The sequence below is a fragment of the Encephalitozoon romaleae genome, chromosome X (assembly GCF_000280035.1).
Source record: "Encephalitozoon romaleae SJ-2008 chromosome X, complete sequence".
In the NCBI taxonomy this organism is placed as follows: Eukaryota; Fungi; Microsporidia; family Unikaryonidae; genus Encephalitozoon; species Encephalitozoon romaleae.
In genome coordinates this window covers 1-12,786 of record NC_024904.1, presented here as the reverse complement: position 1 = coordinate 12,786, position 12,786 = coordinate 1, and the positions used below count along the sequence as shown (strand labels likewise).

Genomic DNA, 12,786 nt, shown 5'->3' with positions numbered 1-12,786 from the left:
CAATTTAATTGATTTATTTAAACACCACACTCCATGATTACTGCTTACCATAGTCAAAGCCTCTCGAATATTTCCTGACCCTCTCGTTTTTGGCAAGCTCTCTATACTGAATATAATACTTTCTTGCAAGCTCAGCATAGTATGGCATGTCTAGCTCATCCATTGCTCTTATCAAATCCTCCCCAGTAACAGTTTTTCGGGCCTCTGACTCGCATATCTCCTTCGCCCGGCATGTTATTATAGCTATGAATTCTCCTGCTGATTTTTGCATTATCTCTTTTGCATCCTTTGCAACCTTTGCCTCTTTAGGAATAGGTTTTTTCATGATCTTTGATATATTGGCTATTGGAAGAGACCTGTCTGTAGGCCTTAGTCCTTCCGAAAATTCATCCATTGGTTCTAAATCCCTACTCATTTTATAAACCTACTTTGTTTTGAGATCTTTGGTTTCAAAAAGACGGTTTCATGAGGAAATTAGATACATGATGAAACTCGCAAACACCACACAGCAACCAGAACAACGAAAACAGTTTTATTCTTCAAAGCGAATTCGAGGTGCAATGTTCATTCCCATAAGTTCTTGAATCAAGAGCTTGAAGGCATATGGAATCTCAACCATGCTAACATTCGTGGTGTTGTTACAGCCCTTACACTCATTCACCTTGGTTCCTCCCATTGCAAGAAGTCCACAAAGATTACAAACGTAACAGGAATATGCATCACTCACATCCATCAATCTCTCTTTTAGAAAGGCCGAGGCGCCATGAGAAATTATGCAGTCCCTTTCCATTTCTCCAAATCGAAGCCCTCCATCTCTGGATCTCCCCTCAACAGGCTGTCTGGTAAGTATCTGAAGAGGCCCGCGTGCTCTAGCATGTATCTTATCATCAACCATATGCTTGAGCCTTTGGTAATATGTAGGTCCAAAGAATATCTGGGCTCTAAGCTTTCTCCCAGTCATCCCATTATACATAACTTCTAATCCTCTTTGCTGAAAACCGTAAGATTTCAGTCTCGTGGATATTTCATTAACACTCATTCCACTGAATGGTGTTGCATCTCCTTCCTCTCCACTCATCGCACTAACCTTACCAAGGAGGCATTCAATCAAATGTCCAATAGTCATACGACTGGGAATGGCATGGGGGTTTATAATTATGTCTGGAACTATTCCATCCGAGGTGAATGGCATATCTTCTTGCCTCAAAGTAATTCCAATAGTTCCTTTCTGGGCATGTCTCGATGCAAATTTGTCTCCCATCTGAGGAATTCTTCCCGATCTTATCTTGACCTTAGAGAACTTATAACCATCCTTGTTTGTAACAATAACCGTGTCGACAATTCCTGTTTCTGTCCTACGCATTGCAGTGCTACTGTCCTTATAAACATATACAGGCGCCTCTTTAGTACTTCTTTCAGGATCCAGTATAGGCGTTATCTTTCCAATAAGAACATCATCCCCCGTGACCCTTACTCCAGGACTTATAAGTCCATCTTCATCCAGTTTGTTATAGTTCAGGTTCTTCATCCTTAAAACACTTCCCCTGTTAGGTTTACAAAACTCTTCATTAACTCCAGGCCTTGACATAGACTCTTGATCGGTGTATGTCCTGTAGAAGAAGCTTCGGAATAAACCCCTATCAATAGCACTTTGGTTCATGATAATACTGTCTTCCTGGTTGTACCCAGAATAGCACGCAATTGCAACTAGAGCATTCTGGCCAGATGGTAGTTCCTTGAACCTGAGGTATTCCATACTTTTTGTTGTTACAAGAGGTTTTTGAGGATAGAACAGAATGTTGCTCAAGGTGTCCATTCTTAGTAGGAAATTTGTTGCATAGATCCCCATCGCTTGCTTACCCATAGCACTCTGGTAGGTGTTACGAGGACTCTGATTGTGATCAGGAAACGGAATAGTTGAGGCACAGATTCCTAGTATTAATGCTGGATGAATCTCGCAGTGTGTATAGGATATCTTCACGTCAGAAGAATTCTTGCACTCGTCATTAAGGACTTTAGTACTCATTGCTATCATGGACATTTCTTCCTCCTCAACATCCAGAAACTCAATAAATCCTTCTCCAATCAGGTTGTCCCATTTAATTTCTCCTCTTCTTAGTTTCCTGATATCTTCTATTGTGATTACAAGCTTATTGTCCCTAACGACCATTAAGGGCCTGCAAGGCCTTCCTGCATCAGACTGTATTCTGATTTCCTTTTCTCTAATGTCTCTGACAATACTGACCTCTTTGTCTATTTCAAGGCTTCGTCTCAACAGCTTAAGTGATTTTATCAGATACACAGGGTCAGAGTGAATTCCAACCCATACACCGTTGACAAAGACCTTGGTTGCTGTGCTGAGCTGTAGAGTAGATATTTCCTCAAGTGACTCAACTCCGCATTCTTCCAGAAACTCTATTAACGGCCCTGAGGATGATCCAACAGAAATGTATGCCATTAGAGATAAATTTTTCACAAGTCCACATGCTTGCCCTTCCGGCGTCTCAGCAGGGCAAACCATACCCCAATGTGTATTATGAAGTTGACGGGGTGCTGCCAATTTTCCCTCCTTTTCAATTGGTGTATTGACTCTCCTCAAATGACTGAGTGTTGAGACAAAATTGTATCTGTTTAGAACTTGAGCAACCCCAGCTCTGGTCTGCATGGCTTTTGCCTGATCTCCCCAATTTCCCGTTGCCAGAGCATATCGGAATCCTTGCGTGATTATGCTTGCTTTCAATCCGAGAGCTATGTTAAACTCCCGGCCATTCTCTATACACTTTTGCATATGCCTTGTTGTATCTGCACATAACTTTTTAAATAAGGTCCTGAATAAAGATGCAAGCAATGGACCACTTAGGTCCATCCTCTTCTTTCCGTAATGATCTCTGTCATCGGGATTTCTTCTTCCTAATGCCACAAGTAATAATCTTTGGACAATGTATCCAATGAAATATGCCTTCTTAGTTTCACAAAATTCTTGGGTTCCAATATGAGGAAGAACCTCTTTTGCTAATAGGTCTCTTGCAATTGTTATCCTTTTTTCTTGTGGTGTTCCTACAGGTGCAGACCTCTTTCCTATATAATCCAATGCTACATTTTGATCCTGGACAACCGTCCCTTCCTCAATACTTTCCTTCAAAAGCTCAAACATCTCATCATCATCTTCATAAAGAATATGGTCGATGATCTCTTTATCAGATAAAAACCCTAGTGCTCTATACAGAACAAAGAGAGGAATGTCTTGCTTAACCAATGGCAGAGAAACCCTTATCGCCCCGGGAGATCTACATAGCTTCATAGATAAAGTGCTTGGGTTTCTAGAGCTTTTTTCCGGAACAGAACGTATTTCTGCATAATGCGTATATGTTGCAGGCTGTGCCTTTTTGAATACGTAAACAGTATTGCTAGCCATTCGTTCTTGGGCAACAATAACCTTCTCAGACCCATTCACAATAAAGTATCCCCCTTGGTCATATGGGCATTCTCCAAGATCAATAAGGTCCTTGTCCCCTAGTCCATGCAGGACGCAGTATGACGATCTTAGCATCACCGGCAATGACCCAAAAGGAACCCTTGAATACTTATGTTTGTCAACAACCCCTAGCTCAGACACCGTTTCCTTTATGACATCGATGAATAATGGAGATGCATATGTTAAGTCTCTTATACGAGCCTCATTGGGAAACACAGTAATCGTCCTTCCATCAGATTCGGTGTAGATAGGAGGCTTTGAAACATATATTTGCCCGAATCTAACTGTTATTCTTTTTTGAATCTCAGTTCCTGCAGTGGGAGCAGACTGGACAATTATTGCCGGATTCTCATTGATAACTTCCTGCATCTTTGTTCTAACAAACTGATCAAAGGAATCTAGCTGCTGCCTAACAAGCCCTTTTTGCTCAAAGAATGAAGATATTATCGACCAGCTATGTTCCTTTGTGAATATAGACTCCATTGAGGGATTTGAACATTCAAAAAATAAATTCAAGGAAATATGAAAACGCTCCTTGACGATCTGTAACCATTAAATCCTTATTAAGGCTTTGGGCTGGAGACTAGCTTGGAATTGTCACTGCAAGTTCACGGCTACACTATTAAAGCTTGTAAAACCAGAACAATTTTTTAGGGGAATCTATAGAGCCCCAAAAATGCAGAAGCCAATTCCGAGAAAGATGTACATCCTTGTACCTGACAAGCCTGCACAGATTCAGAATGAAAGTGCAATGGCTGCAAAGACCATATCTTCTGTGATAAGAACCTGTCTTGGGCCCCGGGCAATGCAAAAAATGGTGTTAACAAAGATAAATTCGATAGAACTTACTAATGATGGAAATGCTATTCTTAGGGAGCTTGATGTTGCACATCCATCAGCAAGATCTCTTATAGAACTTGCAAAGACTCAGGATGATGAAGTGGGAGACGGAACAACATCTGTCATACTTCTTGCAGCCGAGATTCTGAATGAGATGACCTATATATTAGATAAGGATATCCACCCAATAAGAATATGCAATGCATTGAGTAAAGCCCTAGAGACCTGTATCAAAGCAATTGATGGAACATCCGTGTCTCTAGACTGCAGTGAAGAAGCAAGGATCGAAATTATCAATGGGAGCGTAGTGTCGAAGGTTTGCAGCATTCTCAAGGTTCCTATTGGAAGACTTGCTCTGGAAGCTGTGAAAAAGATTTATGTAAAGGAGGAGAATAGGTGTGACCTCAAAAGCAACATGAAGGTAGAGAAAATCCTTGGAGGAAACTTCATGGAGTCTGAGGTAATGGATGGAATACTTATCAATAAGGACATCATACATCCTCAAATGAGAAGAGTCATTGAGAACCCAAGAATTATTATAATTGAATCTCCTCTTGAATACAAAAAGGGAGAAAGTCAGACAAGTTATGAATTTTCCAAAAACAATGATTTTACTAGAGCGCTTGAGATTGAAGAAGAGCAAGTTCGCGAGATGTGTGAAAAAATAGTTGCAGTAAAGCCAGATATTGTAATATGCGAGAAAGGTATCAGCGATCTTGCTCTGTCTATTCTTTTCGAAAACAACATCACAGGACTCAGAAGATTAAAGAAGACTGACATTTCTAGGCTAAGTAAGGCATGTGGAGCACGATCGGTAAGCAGGCCCGAAGATCTTGAAGAAAAGCATGTCGGGACTTCTTGTGGGCTGTTTGAGTATGTTAAGTATGGTGAAGAATATTACTGCAAGTTCAGCAAATGCATAAATCCAAAAGCTTGTAGCGTTGTGATACGTGGCCCAACAAAAGATATTCTTAACGAGCTTGAGAGGAATTTCATGGATGCAGTCAAGGTTGCAAAGAGTATATTCATTAGTCCTAAGCTTTGCCCGGGAGGTGGTGCTGTGGAGATGGCAATGGCACGCGAACTGATACGGAATGCCGGAGATGATGAGATAGAAGCAGAGGTTTTTTCAAGAGTAGCTTCTGCATTAGCAATCATCCCTTCTATACTCCTTGAAAATTCTGGGGTCTTCAATCCTCTGGAAGCTATCACCTTGCTAGAGAAAAAGCATGAAGAAGATTCTTTTTACGGAGTTAATGGAATAACTGGAGAGATTGTCGATACAAGAAATCTTGTGCTCGAACCATATGCAGTAAAGAGCCAATGCATCAAATCTGCCATCGAGGCTGTATCACAGCTTCTAAGAATTGATGGGATAATCGAAAGTAAGCGCTGAATAAAATATCTAAGTTTTAGTGCAAGTAACCTTTTAAAGGTTCTCTTCTCTACCCGTGGACCTTTTTAATTCTTTCATGCGAACCTCGTGTAATCAGTGTTGCCCCACATAAGTGTAGGATGACTTTCATGCAAGAAAACATAAAAGAAAAGATTGATTCTATCGATGCATTGATGAAACAGTTGGAAGAAAACAGAAACATTTCTGTGGTTGACATACTCAAGGAAGAAGTTCTTAAGCTTAGAAAGCTCAACGAGGAATATAGAAAAGCATTGGAGGCCAAAAAAGTCATGCATAAGGATCAACACCAAAACAAGACCAGGTATTATCTTAAGGATGGGTCTACATATGTTGTTAAGAGCAATCAATACAGATACCTGTATGATGCAAAAACTAAGGTGATTACTTACGAGTTTTCAAACGGGCAGATTGAAAAGACATTTCCTTCGGGGCTAAGAGAGATCAGATATCCGGACGGGAGCATCGCCATAAAAAATGGCCTCAAAGACCATGAATACATTAAATAGCTTTCGTATATTGCTTTAATTGAAGGTAGTAAAGTTGGCTTTGAAGAAATCCTGTCCAAATGCTAGGATACTGACAGTCCCCTCCTCACCCCCAGAACAGTAAAGCCTTCCGGAGGGATGGACATCTACGGAGTTTATTGTTCCGAAGTGTGTGCTATATGATCCGATCTTTTCGCATGTCACCACATCGAAGAAGTTTGCATCAAAAGAGGACTTTCCCTTGGTTGTGGTTACATCTCTTGCATTGATTCCTCCAACACAAATAACCTTGTCATTTGTATTGAATATAGATGCACAATTCACAGGCTCTTCGCATACAAATGTCTTCTGGACAGAGAGATCAAGAAAATCAATGATTTTCGACTGGGAATCCGTAGAACCTGTAATGAAGAATGTTCTACATCTGCTTGGCCTAATATTGTTTATCTTGGAAGTGTGGGCATTTACACTCTTTATAACCTGTGAGTTTCTAAGGTCTACAGAGATGATCCCTCCCTTTGAATCACAATAGACTAAGAAGTTCTCTGAGATATCTAGTAATATCTTCACGGGGGATGAAGTAGGCATGAATACTTTCTTGAAGTTTCCACTTCTGGTATCAAGTATTCCAATCAAAGGCGTCTTTCCCATTGTTTCATCGCTGCATGCTAAACACAGTGTCCCATCCCGATAAAAGTCTAAGCCTTTAACTACAGCTCCAATATCGATTTGTGCTCTCATTTTTCCAGTAGGAACATCCCACAGAATAACGGATTGGTCTGCACTTCCTGTCATCAAGGCATCACTTTTGTTATCTATGGCAAGAGAGAAGATAGATCCTCGATGCCCTTTATATTCCCCGATCACAGAGCCATCATCACGAAGAAGTGTAGCTATAGAGTCCTTCCCTGCTGTAAATATTAGATCTCCATCATGATTGAATTTAACTTCTGTTATAGGTCTCTCGTGGCATTTTATATTTAGGAAATATCCTTCGCCTTCTACCGGAAGCCTATCATCCATTTATCCCCAGTAAGAGAAATTGAAAATAAGCAAAAATTTCGGAATAGCCCAGGTGCTTTTATTTTAGTGTACGAAGTTTATTCAGCACCTTGCCTAAGGGCTCTATACCTAGTGACAGACCCTGAGTGGAGTTTCTCCACCTTGCCATCAAATACAAGTATATCTACCAATGTTTCGAGATCTTCAGCTCTTAAGGGAACAGACAGAATATTGAGATTCTTAACATAGCTCATTATTTCTTCCAGGGCCGGATTATCTTCGTATTCTGGAAGTTCTAGGTTTCCGTTCAATCTTTTCTCTAGAAATAATTGTATAATTTCTAAGACTCGAGTCACACATTCTGCATCTACGTCATTGTCCTGAAACCATATACCTCCTGTGATTTCTTCAGAAGGAACTTCATCATACAAAACATAAACCTTTCTATTGTTCTTAAGGCATTTAACGGATTTGATAATTCTCTTGCTTTCCATACTTCTAAGGACCTTTCCAATCAAATTGTGCGGCATGTTGGTTTTGTCCTTTATCACCTTCAACCAAACGCCCTCATTTCCACTTTGGCTCACCAAGTTATATATCGTAAGCTCATAGTCATCTATATTGACCGGCGATGGCTTGTAATACAGAACTCCTTTATCTCTAAAGAGGCTAATCTCTTGGCGTTTAAGGCATTCATTCAACTCTCTTGCAATATCTACTTTCGACATCTTAGGAAACTCCAAAGAGAGGTCCTCCTCAACTACACCTTCGGGACGACTTCTTATGAAATCTAAGACACTTTTCATCATGGGATGAAAATTTCCTTTGTCATGATTCATCATTCCCATCGGGCTCGAGCTTCGAAAACTTCCTTCTCTTCTGTGGTGAGGATTTGCTCCTTTTACGTCTTGCCTTTATACCACCACGTCTTGTTTCCTTTCTTGCAAGTGGGACCCTCAGAACAGATCCTTCTTGCTTTGAATTGCTTTCAAGATTATTAAAAACCTCCTCCATTTGCTTAGAAAAGTCCGTCTCAAAGTTGCTTCCACAGAAGTCTAGCTTGGCAGCAATTGTAACTTTGCAGCAAAGCTTTCTGAGAAGCTTCTCTTGGTTTTTAGGAGACGCCTTAGCAACTAATGGGTGCTGGGATAATAATGGCGACCCATATGTCTTAGTGCCGTACTTCATTACTTCTGATGGAATTGCTCTTGTTAAAAGAAAAATACTTCTTACTTCCGTGATAAATTTGAAGAAAAGATCATCACCTAATAAATTGTGAAGATACTTAAGTCTAACTCTAAGAATATCCCTGTTTTCATCTACCTCAATAGCAACAGCCTTGATCTTTTCGAGTTTTGAAATAAGATCTTTTCTTTCATCTGGATCTAACGATCTCCCGATGGTGATTATCATTTCCATTTCTATGGCATGAGGATTATCTTGTAATTCCTCCATTATTCCCCCATTTAGTGATGTAATGATACAGCACACAGTCGGATAATGGCCCAGACATTCCAGATCATCGTCAAGAAAAAGCATGCTTTTTATTTCATCTTTCATCTTGTATAATTCTTTTAGGTTTTCCTCGTACACTTGAATTGTGTCGTCCATTAAGGGATTAAGCTCTTAACAGATATAATGATAGTGAACAGTTACAGGTGGTGATGGATATAGGAAGAAACGAGCTTTTGTAGTGTAGTGGTTATCACGTATCCTTCACACGGATGAGGTCCTCGGTTCGAACCCGAGCAAAAGCATTTTTCATTTCCTTTTTTAATGCTAGTGTCAGTGTTTGTGTTAAAATCGAGGCTGGTCGTGTACCCATGGACTTTGATTTCAAAGAGCCGACATTGTTTGTCCATGACCTGATCCATGAAACAAAGTTGGGTAAGCCTGAAGCTAAGAAAAAGCTTGAGAAGCTTATTGTTGATAAGTGCATGTATGATCTTTATAAGTTTCTTGTAGAGAAGGGTGTGCTGAGGCCAGATCATGATAGGATGGAATCGCTACTTAATTGCAAGAATAAGAAAATCGAAGAGCTTGAAGAGCTTCGAAAGGAGGAGACGGACAACGAGACATATAGAAGCGAAGTTGATCGGAGGATTGCTGAATTATATTCTCAGGTAATGGATACAAAGAACGGATTTGAGTGGATGAGAAAGCTTATAAGAGATGACATGTCATTGTCATTGAAGATGGACATTTTCCTTTGTAAGGCCAGAATGGGGTTGATTTTGGGAAATAAAAAGATTGTCGAGGAGAGTATTAAGGTAGCGGATGATACATACGAAAGAGGATGTGATTGGGATAGAAGAAATAGATATAAGGTGTACAAAGGATTATTCAAGATGATGGCAAGAGAGTTCAAGGATGCGGGTGTCTTGTTTAGTGAGGTTTTGCCATCATTTGAATCAAGCGAAGTAATGAACTATTCACGAGCTGTGCGATATATGGTATTCTGTGGCCTCCTCGGATTCGAAAGAAAAGAAATCGAAACACGTATCCTTAAGTGCAGTGATGTAATGGGGAGTTCGGAGAAGCTTGGAGTGCAGCTGGCAACCTCACTATTTGAATGCAACTATGGAAACTTTATGAATGATTTGTATCTGTTCTGTAAATCTCTTCAGGATGATGTATTTGTCGGGAGATTTGTAAATTTGTTTTGTCGAGAAATGAGGCTACGTGTATATGGGCAGGTCCTTGAGAGCTACCGGTTGATGTTGCTTGAGAATATGGCACAAACATTTGGGGTGAGTGTGGAATATATTGAACAAGATCTTGGAGAATTTATAGTTGAAGGTCGCCTGTGGGGTAAGATAGATCGCATTTCCGGAGTTATTGAAGTAACTTCTCGAGAGGGACAGGATGCATCAAGTATTGTTGGATATGGATGTGATGTTGTGCGTCGAATCAAGAAGTATGTTAAGTAAATCCACGTCTTTTGATCTTTATATCTGCTAATATCTATTGATTGAATGCCGAAGAATGTATTAAAGTTGACAGGAAGTGTTTGTTATATACAATTACAGGTATTTCATGTTATTGGAGACTTCTCCTTTTTTATGGTTTATAATTTTGTTTTGGCAGAGTCACATGGGGCAAGGATGTACCAAGAATAAGATAGTGGTTGGGGTTGGAACAGGAACTACTATTGAAAGATACATAGGGGCACTGGATAAAGACGTGGTATATGTTCCTTCAAGCATTCAGACAGCGTTGAAACTTAGCGAAAAAGGTTTTATGGTATCAAATCCTTTGGCTCATGAAGCCCTAGATCTATACATAGATGGAGCAGATTACTTTGACAAAAACGGCAATATGATTAAAGGTGGAGGAGGTGCCTTGACTACAGAAAAGTTGCTTCATTCCATGGCTAAAGAGACCATCATAATAGTTCAGAGCTGTAAATATAAAGAAAGATTTGATGGCTGTTTTGTTCCCATTGAAATTATTCCCATGTCTCTTATGAAGTTCGTTTCAGTCCTCAAGGAGTATGGATTAAATCATTTAGTGAGAAAAGCTACTGGAAAGGTGGGTCCATTGATTACTGACTTAGGAAACTGCATAGTTGATGTTGAATATAATGCAGGTTTTATATCTGAATGTAAACACATCTGTGGTGTTGTAGAACACGGACTGTTCATGTCTAATGGAAGGACCATAATTGTAGAAGAAGATAGAGAATAATTGTGCTGGGATCCATGTCGATAGCCTTAAAAAACTGCCAAGGTTAAGCCCTTAATGGGGTACTTTTGTGTATTCAACAAGAGAGGGCTAGTCATTCACGAAGAAGGTAAAGCACCCGATCATCTCAATCAAATAATAGCATCCTTGGACACGTCTAAACTTATTGGATTGAGGAAGATCCGGGATCAGGTCATGGAGTACGAGATCAGAGGCCCAATTGTGTATTTGAGTCTGTCAAGGACTCCCAATCTCAAAGCAATCATTGATGATTACCTAGGTGGAAATAAGCCGAAAATAGTCGAAGGCAAAAAGAAAACAAGAAATAGTATCAAGGGAAGAAAGTGGGAGGATGCAGGAAACGAGGAGGAGTTGAATTATTCCACATCCTCAAGTGGAATTAGTAATCTTGTTGAAGTGATTAGAAAAGCAACAGTTCAAAAGGCATTTGGATTGTTTAAGGATGAAATACAAGTAAGCGAATTGAAAGACAAGATGACTACACATCTGATAAGCAAGAATGTAAGCTCTCAAATAACGAAAACACTTGTGGATAACATCACGATGGAGTTGGCTGAAGAGGGGTTAGAAAGTATATCCGAAAAAGCATTTAAACAAAAGATGTCAAATGTTCTTAGTAGGCTTATTCCGTCTGTAGATCATGAAAGGATGCTGGATAAAATAAAGAGGCACAAAGGAGTGTTTTCTATTTGTTTTGTGGGTGTTAATGGGGTTGGAAAAAGCACATCATTGGCCAAGATATGCTATTGGTTGTTGCAAAACAAGTTTAGGGTATATATAGCTGCATGCGATACGTTCAGAGCAGGTGCCATTGAGCAGCTTAGGACTCATGTAGAGAGATTCAAGCTTGGTGGTCATCTAGTCGGGTTCTATGAAAAAGGATATGGAAAAGATGATGCATCTGTGGCAAGATGTGCCATTCAAGAAGCCCAGCACGAGGGATATGACGTTATTCTGATTGATACAGCCGGAAGAATGCATAACAAGAAAAATCTAATGGCTTCTCTTACTAAACTTATAAAGATCAATAATCCCGATCATATCATATATGTAGGAGAGGCATTAGTTGGATCTGACAGCTTGGATCACATTAGAGAATTTAACAAGGCTATTGGAGATGCAGGACAATCAAGAAAAATCGACAGTATACTTCTTACTAAGGTTGACACTGTGGATAACAAAATAGGACAGATTTTGAACATGGCCTTCTCCTCTCATGCACCTATTTTGTTCTTGGGCGTCGGGCAGTCAAATTCTGATCTGTCAAATATAGGGTCAGAAGATATTGTGAATAGCCTTATGTCCTCTTGATTCTCTTCTCTTGTTAACGAAGATGATAAATTTGCCATCAAATGAGAATATAAAGCTGAAAAATAAATTTAATTCAGATTGCACCTATTCTACTAGCAATTTCAAGGGCTGCATCCTTCTCATCGAATCGGACATATGCTTTCTTCCCATGCTTATTTATCAGGGTATTGACTTTCTTGACCTTGAACCCATAGAGCTCAGTAATGGCTTTCTTAATCTCCGGCTTGGTGGAGGTTTTCTCCACATAGAAGACCAAGGTGTTGAACTGATCCATGCATCTTGCGGCCTTCTCTGTTGTGAGAGCATATAGTATTATGTCATTAGGAGTGTTTCTCGGGACTTTTGGGACGAGGTTTCTAGAGTGGCCAGAATTCTTTTTTAGCGCATCCATTGGGGTGAAGCGATGGAGTGTTTTTTGTCTGATTATTACGAATGTCTTGAGACTCGGTAGTCTGTGCGTCTGTCTAACTTCATAGGCCTTTGTAGCGCAGTGGTTACCGCGTTCGGCTGTTAACCGAAAGATCGAGAGTTCGAGTCTCTCCAAAGGCGTT

At 40.0% G+C, this 12,786-nt stretch overlaps 11 protein-coding genes and 2 non-coding genes across 13 annotated transcripts; 7 read left to right on the top strand and 6 right to left on the bottom strand.

Annotated features, from left to right (window-relative positions):
- Positions 1–37: 37 nt before the first annotated feature.
- On the bottom strand, positions 38–394 carry EROM_100130 (CCAAT binding transcription factor subunit A; the record flags this gene model as incomplete). The annotated part of the gene is made up of 1 exon (XM_009267053.1): positions 38–394. One exon carries the CDS (start codon positions 392–394, stop codon positions 38–40), a length of 357 nt encoding a protein of 118 aa, XP_009265328.1.
- A 138-nt stretch (positions 395–532) lies between these two features.
- EROM_100120 (DNA-directed RNA polymerase subunit beta) lies at positions 533–3,958 on the bottom strand (the record flags this gene model as incomplete). The annotated part of the gene is made up of 1 exon (XM_009267052.1): positions 533–3,958. The coding sequence occupies one exon, from the start codon at positions 3,956–3,958 to the stop codon at positions 533–535; it is 3,426 nt and encodes a 1,141-aa protein (XP_009265327.1).
- Positions 3,959–4,151: 193 nt separating this feature from the next.
- EROM_100110 (T complex protein 1 subunit gamma) lies at positions 4,152–5,711 on the top strand (the record flags this gene model as incomplete). The annotated part of the gene is made up of 1 exon (XM_009267051.1): positions 4,152–5,711. The coding sequence occupies one exon, from the start codon at positions 4,152–4,154 to the stop codon at positions 5,709–5,711; it is 1,560 nt and encodes a 519-aa protein (XP_009265326.1).
- Positions 5,712–5,830: 119 nt separating this feature from the next.
- On the top strand, positions 5,831–6,238 carry EROM_100100 (hypothetical protein; the record flags this gene model as incomplete). Its single annotated transcript, XM_009267050.1, has 1 exon — positions 5,831–6,238. One exon carries the CDS (start codon positions 5,831–5,833, stop codon positions 6,236–6,238), a length of 408 nt encoding a protein of 135 aa, XP_009265325.1.
- A 15-nt stretch (positions 6,239–6,253) lies between these two features.
- EROM_100090 (translation initiation factor IF3 subunit 2) lies at positions 6,254–7,240 on the bottom strand (the record flags this gene model as incomplete). The annotated part of the gene is made up of 1 exon (XM_009267049.1): positions 6,254–7,240. One exon carries the CDS (start codon positions 7,238–7,240, stop codon positions 6,254–6,256), a length of 987 nt encoding a protein of 328 aa, XP_009265324.1.
- A 77-nt stretch (positions 7,241–7,317) lies between these two features.
- On the bottom strand, positions 7,318–8,025 carry EROM_100080 (DNA-directed RNA polymerase III subunit C34; the record flags this gene model as incomplete). The annotated part of the gene is made up of 1 exon (XM_009267048.1): positions 7,318–8,025. One exon carries the CDS (start codon positions 8,023–8,025, stop codon positions 7,318–7,320), a length of 708 nt encoding a protein of 235 aa, XP_009265323.1.
- Positions 8,026–8,047: 22 nt separating this feature from the next.
- Positions 8,048–8,830, bottom strand: EROM_100070 (hypothetical protein; the record flags this gene model as incomplete). The annotated part of the gene is made up of 1 exon (XM_009267047.1): positions 8,048–8,830. The coding sequence occupies one exon, from the start codon at positions 8,828–8,830 to the stop codon at positions 8,048–8,050; it is 783 nt and encodes a 260-aa protein (XP_009265322.1).
- Positions 8,831–8,903: 73 nt separating this feature from the next.
- EROM_100060 lies at positions 8,904–8,976 on the top strand. The gene has a single exon. It is a non-coding gene; the product is annotated as a tRNA-Val (tRNA).
- Positions 8,977–9,042: 66 nt separating this feature from the next.
- EROM_100050 (26S proteasome regulatory complex protein) lies at positions 9,043–10,149 on the top strand (the record flags this gene model as incomplete). The annotated part of the gene is made up of 1 exon (XM_009267046.1): positions 9,043–10,149. One exon carries the CDS (start codon positions 9,043–9,045, stop codon positions 10,147–10,149), a length of 1,107 nt encoding a protein of 368 aa, XP_009265321.1.
- Positions 10,150–10,255: 106 nt separating this feature from the next.
- Positions 10,256–10,906, top strand: EROM_100040 (ribose 5-phosphate isomerase; the record flags this gene model as incomplete). The annotated part of the gene is made up of 1 exon (XM_009267045.1): positions 10,256–10,906. The coding sequence occupies one exon, from the start codon at positions 10,256–10,258 to the stop codon at positions 10,904–10,906; it is 651 nt and encodes a 216-aa protein (XP_009265320.1).
- Positions 10,907–10,960: 54 nt separating this feature from the next.
- Positions 10,961–12,235, top strand: EROM_100030 (signal recognition particle GTPase; the record flags this gene model as incomplete). The annotated part of the gene is made up of 1 exon (XM_009267044.1): positions 10,961–12,235. One exon carries the CDS (start codon positions 10,961–10,963, stop codon positions 12,233–12,235), a length of 1,275 nt encoding a protein of 424 aa, XP_009265319.1.
- Positions 12,236–12,308: 73 nt separating this feature from the next.
- Positions 12,309–12,626, bottom strand: EROM_100020 (60S ribosomal protein L23A; the record flags this gene model as incomplete). The annotated part of the gene is made up of 1 exon (XM_009267043.1): positions 12,309–12,626. One exon carries the CDS (start codon positions 12,624–12,626, stop codon positions 12,309–12,311), a length of 318 nt encoding a protein of 105 aa, XP_009265318.1.
- An 85-nt stretch (positions 12,627–12,711) lies between these two features.
- EROM_100010 lies at positions 12,712–12,784 on the top strand. Its single transcript has one exon. It is a non-coding gene; the product is annotated as a tRNA-Asn (tRNA).
- Positions 12,785–12,786: the final 2 nt, after the last annotated feature.